Consider the following 21,207-nt stretch of genomic DNA (forward strand, 5'->3'; position numbering starts at 1 on the left):
GCTCGGCATCGTTCAATTCTCGTTCAAATAAATGAAAAGTATAATAAAATAAATATATTAAACGGCAGTGAACGACTGTAGCTGTATGTAAACAGTGGCACTTCTCCTCCTCGCCACTGGGGGCAGCCTACGTTGATGCGTGCCGATACTTCAATGTATTTTTGTACTTCCTTAGACATGTCAAAATAAGAGTAAACATGTTATTTCCCCTCAGGAAACCGTAGAAGTTTCTTTTAAATAAATACAAAATAGGTTTAAGTACATTAAAAAAATGGACATTTATGAATAATTGAAAAGCCTCGGAATGGATGACAAAACGACTTTTAATTGTGTGCAGGTCACTCCGGCAGCATCAGGGGGCCAGGGGCCCACGTCAAGGCTGAGAAGGTTCTGGAGGCAGGAGTGGGAGGTATGATTTGCGTGTGCGCGCGCGCGCGTGCATGAGTCAGGAGTGTGGAGGCTGCAATGCATCTGCGCCTGGCACGACTAAACGTGCATGTGACTGTAAGAGCTGCACATATGGTCCATTTATGATGATTATTATTATTAAATATGACACACTCGCTCGTGTATTGGAACCCGTGACTACTGTCCCCCCCGTGCTCGCGTCTCAAAGTGGACACTTAAATCAGTGCCGATGCAGCAGTCTCAGCAAAGTGGATTCAAACTGCCCCCTAACGGCCACAAGCAGAACTGCACCTCTGGGTTATGCAAAGCAATGTTTACTTTTTAAAATGGAAAAAAATGTCAATTATTGGCAGCTTTTCAACAGTTTTTATTCCACCATTTTGATTATACACCCAATGCAATACATAAACGCACATTTATGAGCAATTAGTGCAACTGAACATATATAGTCATGAAAAGAAGGGTTAGCAGGGCACACAAACTAATAATAATAATAAATACAGTAGAATTTCTATGTACAATATGACAGTCAGTGTGAGATGTACATTAAAAAATAATGCATGGGATTATGTAGAAATGGGCGGAGACACGTAACCACAAAACAGTCTAATAATAAAGCGGCGGGGGAGTTGGAGGGAATTTGTTTTTTTTTTTTTTTTTTTTAGAAGTCGCCCACGTCCGATCTCTTGTCCCTGAACTTGCTCCTGGCTTTGGTGCGAGCTTTGAACGCGGCGGAGTTGTGAAGATGCTGTCAAAAGTCAAGACAAAAGGAGAAGAAATGGCGTTAATGTGTGTGGGGAATGTCAAACGGCGGTGCGGGGACCGCTGCTGGTACACAGGCGCCATCTTGTGGGGCACACGGGTAGTTTGGGGATAGAAATTAAAATGATTATAGAATACAATTATTTCCCCAGTCTGGGATTTATTGTACATGTACTCACTGTCATTTTTACATTTGTTTATGGTGAGTTTGACAATATTTAAACTCTTTTATTACAATTGTTTGGGCAAAACAAAGTCAATAGTACATAATAACTAAAAACTAACATTTTGAAATCCTTTGGTTTTTGCCCTTAAAGTCCTTCTGTGTCCAGGGAATTATTCCCAAAGTTTGTAAACAATAACAAAAAGATTGAGGGAAAAAAGTAAATCTATCTCGTCATTTTCGTATCGATCATGTAGTGATACTACCCTTGGTATCGACACCACTTCATGCATACCTGCCAACTTTTGAAATCAGAAAAACCTAGTAGCCAGGGTCCAGGGGGTAGGTCCAGGACAAAGTCCTGGTGGGGGGTTCAGGGCCCCCCGACGCAAAATGATTATTAGCATTCAGACAGGTTAAAATGTTGCTAAAACCATCACTTTTCTATCAGTCACAGTGACTTTTCAAAACAAAAATATTACAGCAAAAATCATATGGGTTGATTGACATGTTTATTCTGTAAGATAACTTCAATAGTTTGAAATTATTTTGACAGTTAATGCCAGTTATCCTGTCAACCTTTCACAAGACTTCAATTTGTTAATTGAAAGTATAAACAGTATAAACACTTTTTACAGTAAACAAATGGTAAAACAGTACTAAACAATTCCATTAAAAAAAAATTGGTGTCATTATTAACTTTCTGTCCAAGCTTGTATAATCTACTGCCTTGTTCAATTGTAAAAAATATTCTGTGCCTAAAATTCACATTTCTATCACAATTATCATACTGTAAACATGGTAAGCTAACTTCATTAGAATTAATAGTCCTGTCAATAGCATGGAATTACAATTCAAATGTAGTTTTTTTGTAAGCCTTTCAAAAGAATTCAAAATATGAAAAATTAATGAAAATTAATTTAAGCCATCAGACACTTGAAAAGTGGCACATCACATCTCTAATGTAATCATTTGAACTTTTCAACAGAAATAGCACTGCAAAAATATTAAGAACATACTTCTGTATTTTGGTAGTTATGCTGTCAACATTTAACAAGATTTCTTCAACTTGGACTTGAAAGCATATATATATATAAATATATAAATAGTATAAACACTTTTAACAGTATAACAGTACTAAACAATTCCAATAGATAACATTGGTGTCATTACCTTTTTGTGGCTAAAATCCAAATTTATTCTAGTCCATGCTCAATTATTGCCTCCGTAAATAAAACTTCGGCATTTATCACATCCAAAGAATCTGTTTGGGCGACGAAAAACGTTGAAAGTTTTCCACTTGTATCGCCAGCAACGGCATTAGACTTGTGTTTTTTTGTCCCAACGTGGTCTTTTACATCGCTAATTCCTCCGTGTCCGATCAAAAAATATTGTCTGCACAAGGTGCAATTCGCGTAGTTTTCACCCTTTTTGGAACGGATAATTATTCCCGGATAGGCTTTTGAATATTCTTCACGGAATGACTGCAGTTTTCTTTTCGGTTTAAGACTCGTTTGCGATTTTTCTCCGGCTGATTCCATGATCGTTCGCTCGTTTGGAAACAATGGCAACTGGTGCCTCGTGCTTGGCAGCGGTGCTATAAATAGCCTCGCGCATGGCATTCGGAATGGCTCGATAGGAAGTTACGGGAAGCAGTGTCGATTGTCATTGTTGTTACGCGATTTCGTGAATAAAACTTTAAAAAAAATATTAATGAAAAACCGTATTTTTTATCACTGCAACCGTAACCCGGAATAAGTTGATGAAAACCGTACTAATTACGGGAAAACCGGAGTAGTTGGCAGGTATGCTTCATGAATCTTGCCCTCTTACGTGTTGTGTACTTACTGTGACAATGCTGACTAGGGTTGTATGGTATACCGGTACTGGTATAGTATCGCGGTACTAATGAATCAAAAATGGTACTATACTCTGTTTGAAATGTACCAGTTTCGCCATCACATCATGACGGGTTTATGAGCAGAGGAGCATGTTCGGCAGCACACAATCACTGAGTACTTACAAGCAGACACAGTGTGTAGACAGAAAAGGGAGAATGGACGCATTTTGGCCTACAAACTAAAGATACAACACTGAAACGCCCTCAGGATCATCCGCAGTGTTTTAATCCTCGCCTCCATGGCGACGAATAAAGTAAGTTTCTTACAAGTATCATCCCTGCAGGACGAGGACTAGCTAAACATGCTTCACTACTCTCCATAAGAGAAGACAAAAGCTAGCGTGCCTGAATGTAAACAAATGCCATGGGCGGATCTACACCTGACATCTACCGTAATTACCGTTTTTTTCAAAATTTTACCCATCATGCAATATCCCTAAAAAAGCTTCAAAGTGCCTGATTTTAACCATCGTTATAAACACCTGTCCATTTTCCTGTGACGTCACATAGTGAAGCCAATACAAACAAACATGGCGTATAGAACAGCAAGCTATAGCGACATTAGCTCGGATTCAGACTCGGATTTCAGCGGCTTAAGCGATTCAACAGATTACGCATGTATTGAAACGGATGGTTGTAGTGTGGAGGCAGGTAGCGAAAACGAAATTGAAGAAGAAACTGAAGCTATTGAGCCATATCAGTTTGAACCGTATGTAAGCAAAACCGACAAAAACGACACGACAGCCAGCGACACGGGAGAAAGCGAGGACGAATTCGGCGATCGCCTTCTAACCAACGATTGGTATGTGTTTGTTTGGCATTAAAGGAAACTAACAACTATGAACTAGGTTTACAGCATATGAAATACATTTGGCAACAACATGCACTTTGAGTGCGCAGACAGCCCAGTTTTCATCAATTAATATATTCTGTAGACATACCCTCATCCGCTCTCTTTTCCTGAAAGTTGATCTGTCCAGTCCAGTTGGAAATGCATCTGCTTTGAGTGTCGCAGGATATCCACACATTCTTGCCATCTCTGTCGTAGCATAGCTTTCGTCGGTAAAGTGTGCGGAACAAACGTCCAATTTCTTGACACTTTGGCATCTTTGGGCCACTGGTGCAACTTGAATCCGTCCCTGATCGTGTTGTTACACCCTCCGACAACACACCGACGAGGCATGATGTCTCCAAGGTACGGAAAACAGTCGAAAAAACGGAAAATAACAGAGCTGATTTGACTCGGTGTTTGAGAAAATAGCGGATTGCTTCCCGATGTGACGTCACAACCCGAGAGCGAATAATAGAAAGCCATTTAATTCGCCAAAATTCACCCATTTAGAGTTCGAAAAATCGGTTAAAAAAATATATGGTCTTTTTTCTGCAACATCAAGGTATATATTGACGCTTACATAGGTCTGGTGATAATGTTCCCCTTTAACGTACCCTAAGATGTTTTTGTTAAAATAAAGCCAATAATGCCGTTTTTGTGGTCCCCTTTATTTAGAAAAGTTTTGAAAAACATTTTGGTTTTGGTACCAAAATATTGGTATCGGGACAACCCTATTGCTGACAGTTGTCATAGTAGACTCTTATTACCAGGAAATTAATAATCATTTTATTAACTGCTTACTTTCTGCTTATACACTTCTTAAACTTTAATAAGCATTCATTTTTTGGTGTTTAAAGCTATCGTAGCGATTAACTTAGCATTAGCATGCCTTATTTTGGTGTGGAACATGTTTCGCCTCGTCCTCTGGTGATAATACTTGATGATGACACTTCAGATATTAAGAAATGTTTATTTGCCGTAACAGAGGCGATTATTCATTTAGGGAAATTAGCCGCAAGCTTGTCAATGGTGAGGACTTACGTTTTCATAAAAATTGTCCTTAATTTCAACCACAGATTTTCTTCAATTGTAAGTGGATATAGCAAAAACCGTGCTAATATTTACTACACACTTTTCTAAATTCTATTTTCTTGTTTATTCTTTTATGCATTTGTTACTGACTATATTATCAGGCATGTGATTTGACCACAATGAAAAAGACTGAAAACATTTCCGGGGGTCTGGGGGACGAAGGCCCCCAGCCAGGTCCAGGGACGACGCCCCCCGAAGCTCCTGGTTTTTCACCAATTTAACATGCTAAAATTAACAAAGACAGCACCATTTGAAGAAAATATTTTAGTGTTTTAAGACATGAAAACATCATTAATAGAACATACCTTGCTTCAAGTTGTTTCCCTTTCCATCCAGTCCCATCGAAACTTATTTTTGACATGTTTATCAATTTCTTTTACTCGTAAAGCGTCCTTTCTCTCGAGAACCGACATCGTTTACATTTTAGCGTCCCTTCACTGGCTCCCTGTGCGTTATCGAATCAATTTTAAACTCCTTTTATTTGTTTTTAAATGTCTAAACAATCTCTCCAACCTCCTTCAGCCTTACTGCCCCACCCGATCCTTAAGATCAGCCGATCAGCTGCTGTTGACGGTCTCTGACACAAGGCTGAAGCTTAGAGGTGACAGAGCTTTCGCCGTTGCTGCTCCCAAGCTCTGGAACGACCTACCTCTGAGTGTTAGACAAGCCTCCTCTCTTCCTGTTTTTAAATCTCTCTTAAAAACATACTTTTATTCCATGGCTTTTAACACTGAGTGATATCCATCCTGCAATGGCGCCCCATAATACACCTGCTGTGAACCTGTTTTTATGTTTTTATTTATTCTATTTTTATTTATTTATTTTTTATCGTGTTCTGTTTGTGTTGTGTTGTTTGCTCGGTCCATGCACTTTGGCTACCCCTGTGGTAAATTTTAAATGTGCTTTATAAATAAAGTTGATTTTATTTTATTTGATATGTTTTTGGCGTTTCGCATTTACTTCCAAAGCCTTGAAACCTCGTGATCCATAGTCAATATTATCATGACACCACGTGCACAAAACCTTTCCGGGACGATCGATTTTCCGAATAAAATCACCGAACAAAGTCGTAACTTCCTTCTTCCCGACAGTATCAGTGATTTCCCTTTCCATCCAGTCCCATCGAAACTTATTTTTGACATGTGTATCAATTTCTTTTACTCGTAAAGCGTCCTTTCTCTCGAGAACCGACATCGTTTACATATGGAAAATGGCGGTAATAACCATTATGAATGATGACGTTATTAACGTCATCATTCATAACAGATGTCCTGATTGGTCACAAGGAACATATCGACCAATCAACTACGGCGTAATATAAACTACGTCTCGAATCTTGATTTAGGGTCGGAAAAAAAAAACGGAAAAACGGGAGATAATAATTTTTTTCTTCCCGAGATTAAAAAAAGACGGAATTCCGACTTTAGATGGAAAAATCACATGCCTGTATTATTTTTAAGAGAAAGGTCGGGATTAAATAAGATCTCCTTTCCAGACACGTTGGCGATAAGGAAAACAAATGCAATTGTTACGTAATCCTCACCCTCTCAAAGCGGGAGATCTTCATGGCCTTTATAGTGGCGGAGTCCACCAGTATGGGAGGTCCCAGCTGGAACACGTCTCTGATGAATTCATTAGCCTGGACGGGACAAAGTTCCATCGTCAGGCCTCTGTCTTTGCGTGGCGTCATGCCAGGTGACCGTACCTGCAAGTGGTAGTTCATCCCGGCGCCCACAAACTCCCGAAAGGCGTCGTAGGTCCTTTTTCTCAGCCAGCTGTCGATGCACATGCGCTCTGTGCCGAAGCGAATGGTCTCACTCTGGAAGTCGCCCTCCTAAAAAAAAAAGAAAAAAGGAAGAAGACTCAGATCAGGGGTGTCCAAAGTGCGGCACATAGCTCATTTTTTTTAATGACCTGCATAACATTCTAAAAATACGTTGTTGTGAGTTATATACATATTTAAGGCTCCAATTAATTGACATCAAATATTCCACTTTAAACAATTGTTTGGATAAAATATTGTATTGTGTGTTTTTGCCATAAAAAACAAACAAAACATTTTTTTGTACTTTATATCAACAGATAGACCTGCAGCTGATCAAAAGGTTTAAACGGCGAATAATTAAAAAAACAAAAACAAAAAAAACTTATTTAACATTTTTATGACTTTTGGAACTAACTTCAGGGGAGCATTAAAAGGTAAAATAAATATTTATGATAGGCTCCAGCACCCCCTGCGATCCCGAAAGGGACAAGCGGTAGAAAATGGATGGATGGATGGAATTGTATTGGTTTTGATAATGAAAAATATCAAAATGGTCTTCGCAAGCTTTGATTTGTCAGTGTAAAAAGTTTGGACACCTCTATCTTAGATTAGGGATGTCCCGATCCGATATTTGGATCGGATCGGCCGCCGATATTTGCAAAAAAATGCGTATCGGCAAGGCGTGGGAAAATGCCCATCCAGATCCAGTTAAAAAAAAACTCGGCTCCGTGTTTTCCAACGCACCTATTTAAATAATACATTCCACTTTTCTGCTGCTCCCTAATTTCCGTTCCGCATTTTCCAGCACACCTTCAACACATCCACAGGTCTGTGGATTCTCACGCAGTTGCTTTTAGCTGCTGGCATTACACGACAGGCTCTTCTCACTCTTTTCTGTGTCTGTGCTTCTCACAGACAGCAGCGCACCTTCTTACATACGTCACGTCATACGTCACATACGTATACGTCCTCCCCGAGCAGAGAGGTAGCAGCATGGCTAACGTTAGCTGTGATGCTAGTGCAGCCATGTGACCAACGTTCTCTCTAAGGTGCTCGCCTGTGCAATTGCGCACTGTTTAAACGTCCTCTGCGCATAGCAATTATATGCCTCGAACAAAATCAAAAAAAAAAATAAGCGCATAACAATTTTCGACACACGGACACGACAGAGAAAACAGTTTTCGTCATTATTGTTCAAATATTATAACGTCTGTCGAGACGCTTATCTCCGTTCGGTGCCACACGCCCACACCATCAAAATGCCGAGGCAAAAATTTCCAGATCAACACCGTATGAAAAAATTTGTGATTTTTTTAGTTGTGATTTCCTTCTCTGCATGAAAGTTTAAAAGTAGCATATATTAATGCAGTATGAAGAAGAATGTTTTAATGTAGACATGCAAGCCTTGAAAGAAAATGTTGAAAATCAAGACTACATTTCCTGCAAATGGATGCATTTCTACCCTATATTTTAACTTTAGATTTATTCTCATATCAAACTCTTTTGGCTGTCTTTTTGACACTTACATCCGGCGCCCCCCTCCACACAACGGATTATAAATAATGTAAATAATTCAATGTGATTATCTTGTGTGATGACTGTATTATGATGATAGTATATATCTGATAGTATATATCTGTATCATGAATCAATTTAAGTGGACTCCGACTTAAACAAGTTGAAAAACTTATTGGGGTGTTACCATTTAGTGGTCAATTGTACGGAATGTGTACTTCACTGTGCAACCTACTAATAAAAGTCTCAATCAATCAATCAAAACACAGAATCATCATACTGCTGTGATTATATGCATCAAGTGTTCATTCAAGGCTAAGGCAAAATATCGAGATATATATCGTGTATCGCAATATGGCCTTAAAATATCGCAATATTAAAAAAAGGCCATATCGCCCAGCCCTAGTTTCAATGATGCCATTTCTGTTTGTCATGTATAATTTTGTCTATTTTGTGTTTATCCTTGAATAAACAGGTCAGTTTCTTGTTACCAACCATTGCGTATTATTCAAACTCCCCTAATTCAGCTGGCTAGTTGTTATCAAGAGTACTAAAACCCTTTTCAACATGATTCTGACAACTAAGTAGGCTAAATAACTTTAAACTTTAATACATGCTCGGATAAGCCATTATCGGTATCGGATCAGAAGTGCAAAAACCTGGATCGGGACATCCCTATCTTAGATGTTGCCGCTTTGTTATCTAAAAGAAAGCGATGAAGTTAAAAAGCACCTCGACGGCCTTGAGGACATCCCTGAACACGGAGCGCTGCTTCTTCTTGTCCGTCTTGGCCCGATGTTTGTTGCAGTCCGTGGCCAGCGCGCTCAGTTTCTCACACAACTCGTCCCAGTTGTCAAACTCAAACTCCTAAAGGAGGAAGCCGCTGCCATGAGTGACATGTCCTCCGACAACAGTTCACATACAGTGTGGGATTTTTTTAAAAAAATTTTTAAGACAACTCACAGGGTCCATGTCTCTCGCTAGCTCGAAAAGCAGCGCTATGGTCTCTCCTGCTGCGATTCTCATGTTGACGTCGTCGCTCTCCAGCAATCTTGGCAGTTTGGGCAGATGTCTGAGGAGGAACAAATAGGAATTAGGTTGTACAATATACCGGTACTAATGAAGTAAAAACAGGTATTTTACTGCCTTCAAAAATTTCTGGGTGCTTTTTTTTTTTTTCATGTACACCAGGGGTGCTCACACTTTTTCTGCAGGCGAGCTACTTTTCAATTGATCAAGTCGTGGGGATCTACCTCATTCATATATATAATTTATATTTACTTATTTATGAAATGTATGTTTTTGTTAATAAGTTAAAAGGTGTTTAATGATAATGCAAGCATGTTTAACACATATAGTTAATATTGTTAATAAATTAAAGGTGTTTAATGATAATGCAATCATGTTTAACACATAGTTAATATTGTTAACAAATTAAAGGTGTTTAATGATAATACAAGAATGTTTAATACATATAGTTAATAAATTAAAGGTGTTTAATGATAATACAAGTATGTTTAATACATATAGTTAATATTAACAAGTTAAAGGTGTTTAAAGATAATGCAAGCATGTTTAATACATATAATTAATATTGTTAACAAGTTAAAGGTGTTTAATGATAATACAAGCATGTTTAATACATATAGTTAATATTATTAATAAGTTAAAGGTGTTTAAAGATAATACAAGCATGTTTAACACATATAGTTAATATTGTTAACAAGTTAAAGGTGTTTAAATATAATGCAAGCATGTTTAACACATATAGTTAATATTGTTAACAAGTTAAGGTGTTTAAAGATAATACAGGCATGTTTAACACATATAGATTCCTTTCTTTCATTAAGACAAGAATATAAGTTGGCGTATTACTTGATTCTGATGACTTGCATTGATTGGAATCAGACAGTGGTGCTAAAAACGTCCGCATTTTCGAATGGAGGAGAAAAAAGCCCTCCTTTCTGTCCAATACCACATGAAAGTGGTTGGTTTGTGGCATCTTATTTGTCCAGCTTCCGTACTCCTTTGTATACACTTTACAAGAAATACATTGTCAGCAAACTCCGTAGCTTGCTAGCTTGTGCACGCCAGCTTTCTGAGACTCTTATTTTGTTAGCGCAACTGTGCAGTCGGTCTTTGGAGTTTTGACGAAAGGTACGGCGCCAGAGTCTGTTGAAATAAAGTGTTTCTCGCCTTCCAGTCGGTAATTTTAATGAGCTGGCAGTAGCCAGCGTCATCTCAGAAGACCCTCAGGTGCCGTGAATGTTAATCAAGTGACGAAAGTGACGTCATAGTGAAGATTTATGATCGCTCATTTTTAGGACTATTTTTTTAATGCCTGGCTGGTGATCGACTGACACACCCTCCGAGATCGACCGGTAGCTCGCGATCGACGTAATGAGCACCCCTGATGTACACAATGTCACGCCGCAGTAACATGAGCTGAGGCGCATGTAAGTCAACACCAACACACAGAGTACTTACAATTGGAAAAAGTGTGGAGACAAAAGAGGGAAAATGGGCGTATTTTGATGAAGGTGAAGGCACTAAAGCGCCGTTTTACAAGCGACGCTTTAAAACCTTTGTGTCAAAGTCCGCGGGCCAGATCTGACGAATTAATGTCCCAGGGACCCCATCAAGTCATAAAAATGGGGTTGCACAGTAAATGTTTGGGGTCCCACTTTTTTGTAAGCGTTTTGAAAACAAATGATGAATGTATGCATTATCCTGTTATATCTCACATTCTATATTGTGTTTTGGAAAAAGGTTGTCATAAACGTTACTTAATTCATAAAAAAAAAAAAATACAAAAGAAAACATTTTTATGCATATGTAAATGTATTCAGTTATAAACATTCATTCACTTTCTTCTTTCCTTCATTCTATATTTTTGTTGTAATATTTTCTGAATGTGTTTGTTCTATTTTTGGCCAAAGTAAGACATTAAGCATTATTTTTCATTTTAATGCCATGAATTTAATAGTCCGGCCCAAGTGTGCACATATTTTCCTCCATGCGGCCCCTGAGCTAAAATTAGTTCGACACCCCTGTTTTCAAACATCGCTAGCTATCGACTAACGTCTTTCCACAGTGTTTTAGCTACTTCTACTTTTTCAGCCAATTTGAAATTATTTTAGCCATTTTTATGTCTGAATTTTAGCTACGTTTTAAAGTGTGGTGAAATTTGTCCTCTGCATTTGACCCATCCCCTTGTTCACCCCCCGGGAGGTGAGGGGAGCAGTGGGCAGCAGCGGTGCCACGCCCGGGAATCATTTTTGGTGATTTAACCCCCATTTCCAACCCTTGATGCTGAGTGCCAAGCAGGGAGGTAATGGGTACCATTTTTTTAGTCTTTGGTATGACTCGGCCGGGGTTTGAACTCACAACCTACCGATCTCAGGGCGGACACTTTAACCAATAGGCCACTGAGTAGGTAGGTTTAAATCTATTCTTGAATGTATGTTTTTACTGCACTGATGCACTTTGACTGCTCGACACTTTTAATCTCGTACATGTCGCAATGACCATAAAACATCCATCCATATATCTAATCCTCGCCTCCATGGCGACAAATAAAGTGAGGTTCTTACAAGTATCATCCCTGCAGGACGAGGAATAGCAACAAGCGTCACTACACACTGTAGGACAAACCTTTTTGGAGCCAAGGCACATTTATGTTAATTGAAAAAATGCGGAGGCACACCACCAGCAGAAAACATTAAAAATGTAAACTTGGTAGATATTGACAGTAAAAAGTAATTGTTGGATATGACTTCAAACCATAACCAACCATGCATCACTATAGCTCTTGTCTCAAAGTAAGTTTCACGACCTTTCACATCACACCGTGACTTATTTTGAGTTTTTTGCTGTTTTCCTGTGTATAGTATTTTGCGCTGTAGCAGTTTCATGTCTTCCTTTGAGCGCTATTCCCCGCACCTGCTTTGTTTTAGCAATCAAGACTATTTAAGTTGTGCAGAAGCTATCCTTTTTTGTGTGGAAATTGTTGATTGTCATGTCGTGTATGGATGTACCTTATGGACGCCGTCTGCTCCACACGCTGTAAGTCTTTGCTGTCATCCAGCATTCTGTTTTTGTTGACTTTGTAGCCAGTTCAGTTTTAGTTTCGTTCTGCATAGCCTTCCCTAAGCTTCAATGCCTTTTCTTAAGGGCACTCACCTTTTGTTTATTTTTGGTTTAAGCATAAGACGCCTTTTTATCTGCATTTACAAAGCAATTAGCTACCGGCTGCCACCTACTGATATGGAAGAGTATTACACGGTTACTCTGCCGAGCTCTAGACAGCACAAATACTCAACAACACATCATTTGCAGACTATAATAACTGGTTTGCAAAAAATTTTTTTAACCCAAGTATGTGAAATTACATAATCTCCCACAGCACACCAGACTATCTCACGGCACACTGGTTGAAAAACACTGCTGTAGGAGGATATAATAGCTAACCGCTACAACAAGCTAGCACTCTTGAATGTAAATAGACTATAACGATACCCAGTACAAAAGCTGTGTATAGTCGATACAATGTTGATTAAATAGATATTTTTTATTATTACAAAAGCTTCTGTACTTTAATTGTTTATAAAGTCAGAAAATACGTCCCTGGACACAGGAGAATTTTAATTATGACCAATGTATGACCTCGTAATTACTTGGTATTGGACGTATACCCAAATTTGTACTGTTACCCAAACTAATGTACAGTATCTAAACAACAGAAAAATAAGTGATTATTACATTAGAACAGAAGTGTATATTAAACATGTTAAAACCGAAAGTAACAGTAAATGAACAATTATATTCATAATCAATTTAAAACTTTTAGTTTAGATAATAATGAGTCAAATTGGAATATGGGATCCATTATTTAAATTGGTTTTAACTATTAAAATTACCCTAAAATATACCGTAACTTATTTTATCTTTGTGGAAAATATTGGACACAATGTTGTCAAGCTCATGAGATGCGATGCAAGTGTAAGTCACTCTGATACTATTAATTTTTTTAATGTTTTTATTTTATTTTTTATAAATGGCTGTGATAATAATGTAAATAAGAGATGTCTGATCACTGCTATGTTGGAATTCTTATTAATATTGATACTGTTGTTGATATTATAAATTTTTGTTTGACTACTTTTGGATTGTTTTGTTTCAAGTTTGTGTGTCCTCTCAGTTGCTCTGTTGATTCTGAATGTTGCTCGGCCGGGTTTGGTTTTGGAAGTATATTACTATAATATTATTGTGTATTATTTTGTTGGACTGATTAATAATGAAAAAAAATAAATAAATAAATTCCTTTTTCTGCCACTTGTCCCTCATAATTGTGACAAAATAATAGAATGGGAAATCACACAATATGTTACTGCAGAGGTCAGCAACTACCCCATTTTTTCGGAGTATAAGTCGCACCGGCCGAAAATGCATAATAAAGAAGGAAAAAAACATAAGTCGCACTGGAGTATAAGTCGCATTTTTGGGGGAAATTTATTTGATAAAACCCAACACCAAGAATAGACATTTGAAAGGCAATTTAAAATAAATAAAGAATAGTGAACAACAGGCTGAATAAGTGTACGTTATATGAGGCATAAATAACCAACTGAGAACGTGCCTGGTATGTTAACGTAACATATTATGGTAAGAGTCATTCAAATAACTATAACATATAGGACATGCTATACGTTTACCAAACAATCTGTCACTCTTAATCGCTAAATCCCATGAAATCTTATACCGTATTTTCCGCACTATAAGGCACATCGGATTATAAGGCGCACCTTCAATGAATGGCATATTTCAAAACTTTGTTCATATATAAGGCGCACCGGATTATAAGGCGCACCTATGTCAACAAAACAGTCAGATAGGTCAGTCAAACTTTATTAATAGATAACAAACCAGCGTTCTGACAACTCCGTTCACTCCCAAAATGAATAAACAGCTGATTTACTCGTGTTACGTAAATCAAACGTGCAATCACAATATAGTAACACGTGAAATAGTGCAGAGCAATAACAATATATCAATAACTCAACGTTGCTCAAACGTTAATGTCACACAACACAACACACTATATAAAAATGTAAAGCTCACTTTATGAAGTTATAGCTCATTCACAAATCCCTCGAATTCTTCTTCTTCAGTGTCCGAATTAAACAGTTGAGCGAATACGGCATCCAACATGGCCGGCTCCGTCTCGTCGAAGTCGTCATTAATGGAGTCAGTGTCGTTGCCGTTTATTAGTTCAGTGACAATTCCTGCCTTCCTGAAAGCTCGGACCACAGATGAGACTGAATCAGCCCAGGCATTTACGATCCACTGGCAGATAGTGGCGTATGTCGTCTGGCGCTGTCTCCCTGTCTTGGTGAACGTCACGTGTGTTCGCCTTCTGTCATCCACTGTTCCCACGCAGTTAGCAGTCTAGCTTCGAATGCCCTGTTGACACCAATATCTAGCGGCTGGAGGTCTTTTGTCAATCCACCCGGAATGACGGCGAGTATTGAATTAAGCGCGTAAGCGTGTCTCTTAATGTGATGTTATGAGCTAGCAAATATAACAACTACACTACCCAGCATGCAACGATAGTGACGAGCATGCGCGGTAGCCCTGAGAAGCGTTGTTGTATGCTGGCAGTTAGAATGTGGTTATGAGCACGCTGTGAGTAAACGTTGAGAACTCAGTTAACACGCCTCGTCTGCATTATTTATAATTAGACAGACAACACACTTAATAGGAGCCATTTTGGGGTCTTTACATAAACACACAAATGGAAATGAAACGTCACATATCCCAGCATGCACCGCGCGCTTCTTCTTCTACGGGGAAAAAAGATGGCGGTTGTTTACCGTAGTTGCGAGACCGAAACTTTATGAAAATTAATATTAATATTAACCCATATATAAGGCGCACCGGATTATAAGGCGCACTGTCAGCTTTTGAGAAAATTTGTGGTTTTTAGGTGCGCCTTATAGTGCGGAAAATACGGTACGTCTAGTCTCTTACGTGAATGAGCTAAATAATATTATTTGATATTTTACGGTAATGTGTTAATTTCACACATAAGTCACTCCAGAGTATAAGTCGCACCCCCGGCCAAACTATGAAAAAAACTGCGACTTATAGTCCGAAAAATACAGTAATTTATGGGCCTTGGTAACCAGTTTACTTACCTACAACTATTTAATGCCAAAATTGTTGTTTGATTGCAATGTGAAATTGATTTTTTTATGTATCAGAAGAATATCTGTTAAAACACTGACATTTGTGGTCCAGTGTATGTTGAATAGTATGGAAATTTTAGGACAACACTAATAGGAATGAATCAAAAATGTAAGCAAAAAGAAGATATTGCAGCTGCTGGACGTACTTGTGCAAGATGTCTTTCAGCTGGCTGGCCGTGCAGATGGTGAGCAGGAGGGCCCAGGACAGGAGCGCGTTGGTGTGGAGCTGACTGGTGGGGGCGCTGACAGAGGGGCACGTACCGTCACCCCGGGCGTACGAGCGCGTGAAGAGGTTCTCCAAGCACTCCATAGTAGCCCGCACGTCCAACACGTCGTCCTCCGTGACTAACGTACACAGGCCCAAACTCGTCGCCACCTACAATGAGAGCTGCGGTGAGGTCACCGCCTTCAATGCCCCGATAGTGCATACTTGCCAACCTTGAGACCTCCGATTTCGGGAGGTGGGGGCGTGGTCGGGGGTGGGGCGGGGCATATTGACAGCTAGAATTCACCAAGTCAAGTATTTCATATATATATATATATATATCTACATCCTGAAAATATGCAAACAAAACTGTGTTTGGATAATTGATACTTCAAACTTGCATAAATAAATATTAAGGAATATAACATAACTTGGCTTCTGAGAGCTTCAAAATGTAGTGAATAAAATGCTAAAGTTGTTGGTAAACAAGCAATTATTTTAATAATTAAATATGGTCATTTTAAATGAATTATTATGATAATTTAAAATTAATTATTTCAAATATGTTTATTTTAATGTAAAATTCTATGGCTGGATGTAATAAGGAGTCAGAAAAAAATAAAATTAAAATACAATTAATTTGGCTTGTGCAGCCCTTTGAGACACTTGTGATTTAGGGCTATATAAATAAACATTGATTGATTGATTGATTGATGTTTTTAGCAAAATATAGTAAAAATGTATTTAGTTTTTTTTTTTTTTAATTAATAAATATCTATTTATTTTTAGGTAAGATAAACATAATAATACAATGTATCTCTAGTCTGGATGATTTAGTTCTTGTCACCCTGGTGTCCTCCAGTAGTGAAAAAAGGCTGTCCTCACTCAGGTCCGCATGGAGGCCACACCCCCTCCAGCTCCGGCTGAAAATCGGGAGATTTTCGGGAGAATATTTGTCCCGGGAGGTTTTCGGGAGAGGCGCTGAATATCGGGAGTCTCCCGGAAAATTCGGGAGGGTTGGCAAGTATGCGATGGTGTCTCGCCGGGATTAGCGACTCACCGCCTGCCTGCCCAGAATATTGGCCGAACCGTCCGCTAGGATGTTCTTGAAGACGGGTTTGAGGGTCTTGAAGACCTCCTCGCTCTCGATGTCGGAGCCCAGCTGGATGCAGAGCAGGCAGGCCAAGGACGCTGCTGCTCGCTGCTCCTCGCCTTTACCTGAAAAAGACAACTGATGTAAGAATGTTGGCGCGCTAACTTCACCATCCGTGGGACCTTCACTCCATCACCCCACCTGCAGGTATTGCAACATTTGAAAATGACCTCCATCCATCCATTAGTTTGTGCGATTAATTCTATCATCGCATAAAACACATTTTATAATCTCATTCTACAGAATATTTAAAACAATTTCTGCTTGCCATATTCATTAATCATCATTCAAATTGCACTTTTAACACATGTACATTATTTTAAAGTATTAATAAGTTGCAGTTTGCCGCCACACCACCGCTCTAGTGCGCTTCATTGCAGCAGACATGCAGAAACTATATTTGCATATTTGCCGTCTTTTCCAAGGTATAAGCTGCTACTTTTTACATACGCTTTGAACCATGTCGCTTAAAAAACGGTGCGGCTGAGTTATGGATTTTTCTTTGCTGACGGCCATATTGCATACCTGCCAACTTTTGAAATCAGAAAAACCTAGTAGCCAGGGTCCAGGGGCCGCAGGCCCCGGTAGGTCCAGGACAAAGTCCTGGTGGGGGGTTCAGGCGGGCGAAGCCCCCCGACGCAAAATGATTATTAGCATTCAGACAGGTTAAAATGTTGCTAAAACCATCACTTTTCTATCAGTCACAGTGACTTTTCAAAACAAAAATATTACAGCAAAAATCATATGGGTTGATTGACATGTTTATTCTGTAAGCTAACTTCAATAGTTTGAAATTATTTTGACAGTTAATGCCAGTTATCCTGTCAACCTTTCACAAGACTTCAATTTGTGAATTGAAAGTATAAACACTTTTTACAGTAAACAAATGGTAAAACAGTACTAAACAATTCCATTAAAAAAAAATTGGTGTTATTATTAACTTTATGTCCAAACTTGTATTATCTACTGCCTTGTTCAATTGTAAAAAAAATATTCTGTGCCTAAAATTCACATTTCTATCACAATTATCATACTGTAAACATGGTAAGCTAACTTCATTAAAATTAATAGTCCTGTCAATAGCATGGAATTACAATTCAAATGTAGTTTTTTTGTAAGCCTTTCAAAAGAATTCAAAATATGAAAAATTAATGAAAATTAATTTAAGCCATCAGACACTTGAAAAGTGGCACATCACATCTCTAATGTAATCATTTTAACTTTTCAACAGAAATAGCACTGCAAAAATATTAAGGACATACTTCTGTATTTTGGTAGTTATGCTGTCAACATTTAACAAGATTTCTTCAACTTGGACTTGAAAGCATAAATAGTATAAACACTTTTAACAGTATAACAGTACTAAACAATTCCAATAGATAACATTGGTGTCATTACCTTTTTGTGGCTAAAACCCAAATGTATTCTATCAGATTGATCATACTGCAAAAATGATATGGTAACTTTATAAGTTTACTTCATTAAAATGTATTGCCTCCGTAAATAAAACTTCGGCATTTATCACATCCAAAGAATCTGTTTGGGCGACGAAAAACGTTGAAAGTTTTCCACTTGTACCGCTAGCAACGGCATTAGACTTGTGTTTTTTTGTCCCAACGTGGTCTTTTACATCGCTAATTCCTCCGTGTCCGATCGAAAAATCTTGTCTGCACAAGGTGCAATTCGCGTAGTTTTCACCCTTTTTGGAACGGATAATTATTCCCGGATAGGCTTTTGAATATTCTTCACGGAATGACTGCAGTTTTCTTTTCGGTTTAAGACTCGTTTGCGATTTTTCTCCGGCTGATTCCATGATCGTTCGCTCGTTTGGAAACAGGTGCCTCGTGCTTGGCAGCGGTGCTATAAATAGCCTCGCGCATGGCATTTGGAATGGCTCGATAGGAAGTTACTGGAAGCAGTGTCGATTGTCATTGTTGTTACGCGATTTCGTGAATAAAACTTAAAAAAAAATTTTTTTTTTAATTAATGAAAAACCGTATTTTTTATCACTGCAACCGTAACCCGGAATAGGTTGATGAAAACCGTACTAATTACGGGAAAACCGGAGTAGTTGGCAGGTATGATATTGCAAATAGTTTTCATAAAACACATGCAAAGACATTGAAATGGTGTTATTGTTTGCGCTAAGGCGCCATCTTTCGGACGAGTTTGCTCATCGTGTTTGAAGGTTGCAGAAAGAGTGCATATTTCCCCAAAGGTAAGCGCAAAAATAGCTTTTGTGGATGTGGCCATCTTGATTTCCGACTTCGTAACTGGAACGCACACAACTCGGCCGGGAAGTCATTTCCAGCTCCAACTTCAGAGGTAAATGGATAAAGTGATAGCAGGCAATTAGTTTAACAGAAGGTCTTTAAAAAGCAAGACTGTTTTACTCGTATATGGACGAAAACAAACAGCCCAACATGGAACTGGTAACACAAATCAAACAATAAAGGACATGTGGGTAACAACGACGAACTTTAACAAAGTGCCCGCAACACATACTGGTACTCCAGCAGCAACTCCCCTCAACGATACAAATATGAAAAATGAAACCAACACTCATAAATCAATAAATTCATGTGTTAAATAAACATGAAATAATTTCACAGTTTTACCACACAAACATACAATTACAGCTAACCCAACGCTTACAAGCATATTGCACTCCTGTCGGAAACGCTGACCTGTCTCTTTTTTTGCTTCGTCTGCACTTCTGTGGCAGGCCCGTCTAAGCAATAAACACCACCCCGACATTAGGGTTGTGCGATATAGACGATGCAAGTGAAGTCAATTATATTCATGGCGCCTGTTCTCTAGTAACTCAAAGTGCTTTACATTGAGAAAGCCATTATCTACATTTAAGTCATATTTACAGCAGTGGGGATGAAGTGTCTTGCCTTAGGACACACCGGCAGTGACTGGGATGGCGAAAGCTGGATTCGAACCAGGAACCCTCAAGTTGCTGGTCGACCACTCTGATATAAATTTGGCCAAAGACAAAGATTTAAATACTATAAAAAATAAACTGACGTATATCGTTATCGAAAGAGGCTGCAATGTATATACCGTATTTTCTAGGGATGTCCCGATCCGATATTTGGATCGGATGCCGATATTTGCCAAAAATTGCGTATCGGCAAGGCATGGGAAAATGCCGATCCATATCCAGTTTAAAAAAAAACTCTGTTCCGTGTTTTCCAACGCACCGATTCAAATAATACATTCCACTTTTCTGCTGCTCCGTAATTTCCGTTCCAAATTTTCCAGCACACCTTCAACACATCCACATGTCTGTGAATTCTCACGCAGTTGCTTTTAGCTGCTGGTATTACACGACAGGCTCTTCTCACTCTTTCCTGTGTCTCCCTCTCACAGACAGCAGCGCACCTTCTTACACACGCCACATACTGTCACGTCATACGTCACATACGTATACGTCCTCCCCGAGCAGAGAGGTAGCAGCATGGCTAACGTTAGCTGTGATGCTAGCGCAGCTGTGCGAGCAACGCTCCCTCTAAGGTGCTCGCCTGTGCAATTGCGCACTGTTTAAGCGTCCTCTGCGCATAGCAAATCTATGCCACGCACAAAATCTAATAAAAAAATAAGCGCATAACAATTTTCGACACACGGACACGACAGAGAAAACAGTTTTCGTCATCATTGTTCAAATATTGTGACGTCTGTCGAGACGCTTATCTCCATTCGGTGCCACACGCCCACACCATCAAAATGCCAGGCAACAATTTCCACATCAACACCGTATGAAAAAATTAGTGATTTTTTTTGTTGTGATTTCCTTCTCTGCATGAAAGTTTAAAAGTAGCATATATTAATGGAGTATGAAGAAGAATGTTTTAATGTTGACATGCAAGCCTTGAAAGAAAATGTTGAAAATCAAGACTACATTTCCTGCAAATGGGTGCATTTCTACCCTATATTTTAACTTTAGATTTATTCTCATATCAAACTCTTTTGGCTGTCTTTTTGACACTTACATCCGGCGCCCCCCTCCACACCCTGGATTATAAATAATGTAAATAATTCAATGTGATTATCTTGTGTGATGACTGTATTATGATGATAGTATATATCTGATAGTATATATCTGTATCATGAATCAATTTAAGTGGACTCCGACTTAAACAAGTTGAAAAACTTATTC

General features: G+C 38.7%; 1 protein-coding gene across 1 annotated transcript in view; it reads right to left on the reverse strand.

The window, feature by feature from the left end:
• Positions 1–1,047: 1,047 nt before the first annotated feature.
• Positions 1,048–21,207, reverse strand: part of ifrd1 (interferon-related developmental regulator 1) — a 30,970-nt gene continuing 10,810 nt past the window's right edge. Inside the window, exons 5-11 of the mRNA XM_061961404.2 lie at positions 16,950–17,107; positions 15,831–16,060; positions 9,401–9,509; positions 9,170–9,304; positions 6,863–6,991; positions 6,701–6,796; positions 1,048–1,156 (exon numbers count right to left, since the gene is read on the reverse strand). Of these exons, the coding sequence (XP_061817388.1) occupies positions 1,070–1,156; positions 6,701–6,796; positions 6,863–6,991; positions 9,170–9,304; positions 9,401–9,509; positions 15,831–16,060; positions 16,950–17,107 (944 nt within the window). The 3' untranslated portion in view covers positions 1,048–1,069. The remainder of the gene's footprint in view (positions 1,157–6,700; positions 6,797–6,862; positions 6,992–9,169; positions 9,305–9,400; positions 9,510–15,830; positions 16,061–16,949; positions 17,108–21,207) is intronic.

This window comes from Nerophis lumbriciformis, linkage group LG05 (assembly GCF_033978685.3).
Source record: "Nerophis lumbriciformis linkage group LG05, RoL_Nlum_v2.1, whole genome shotgun sequence".
In the NCBI taxonomy this organism is placed as follows: domain Eukaryota; kingdom Metazoa; phylum Chordata; class Actinopteri; order Syngnathiformes; family Syngnathidae; genus Nerophis; species Nerophis lumbriciformis.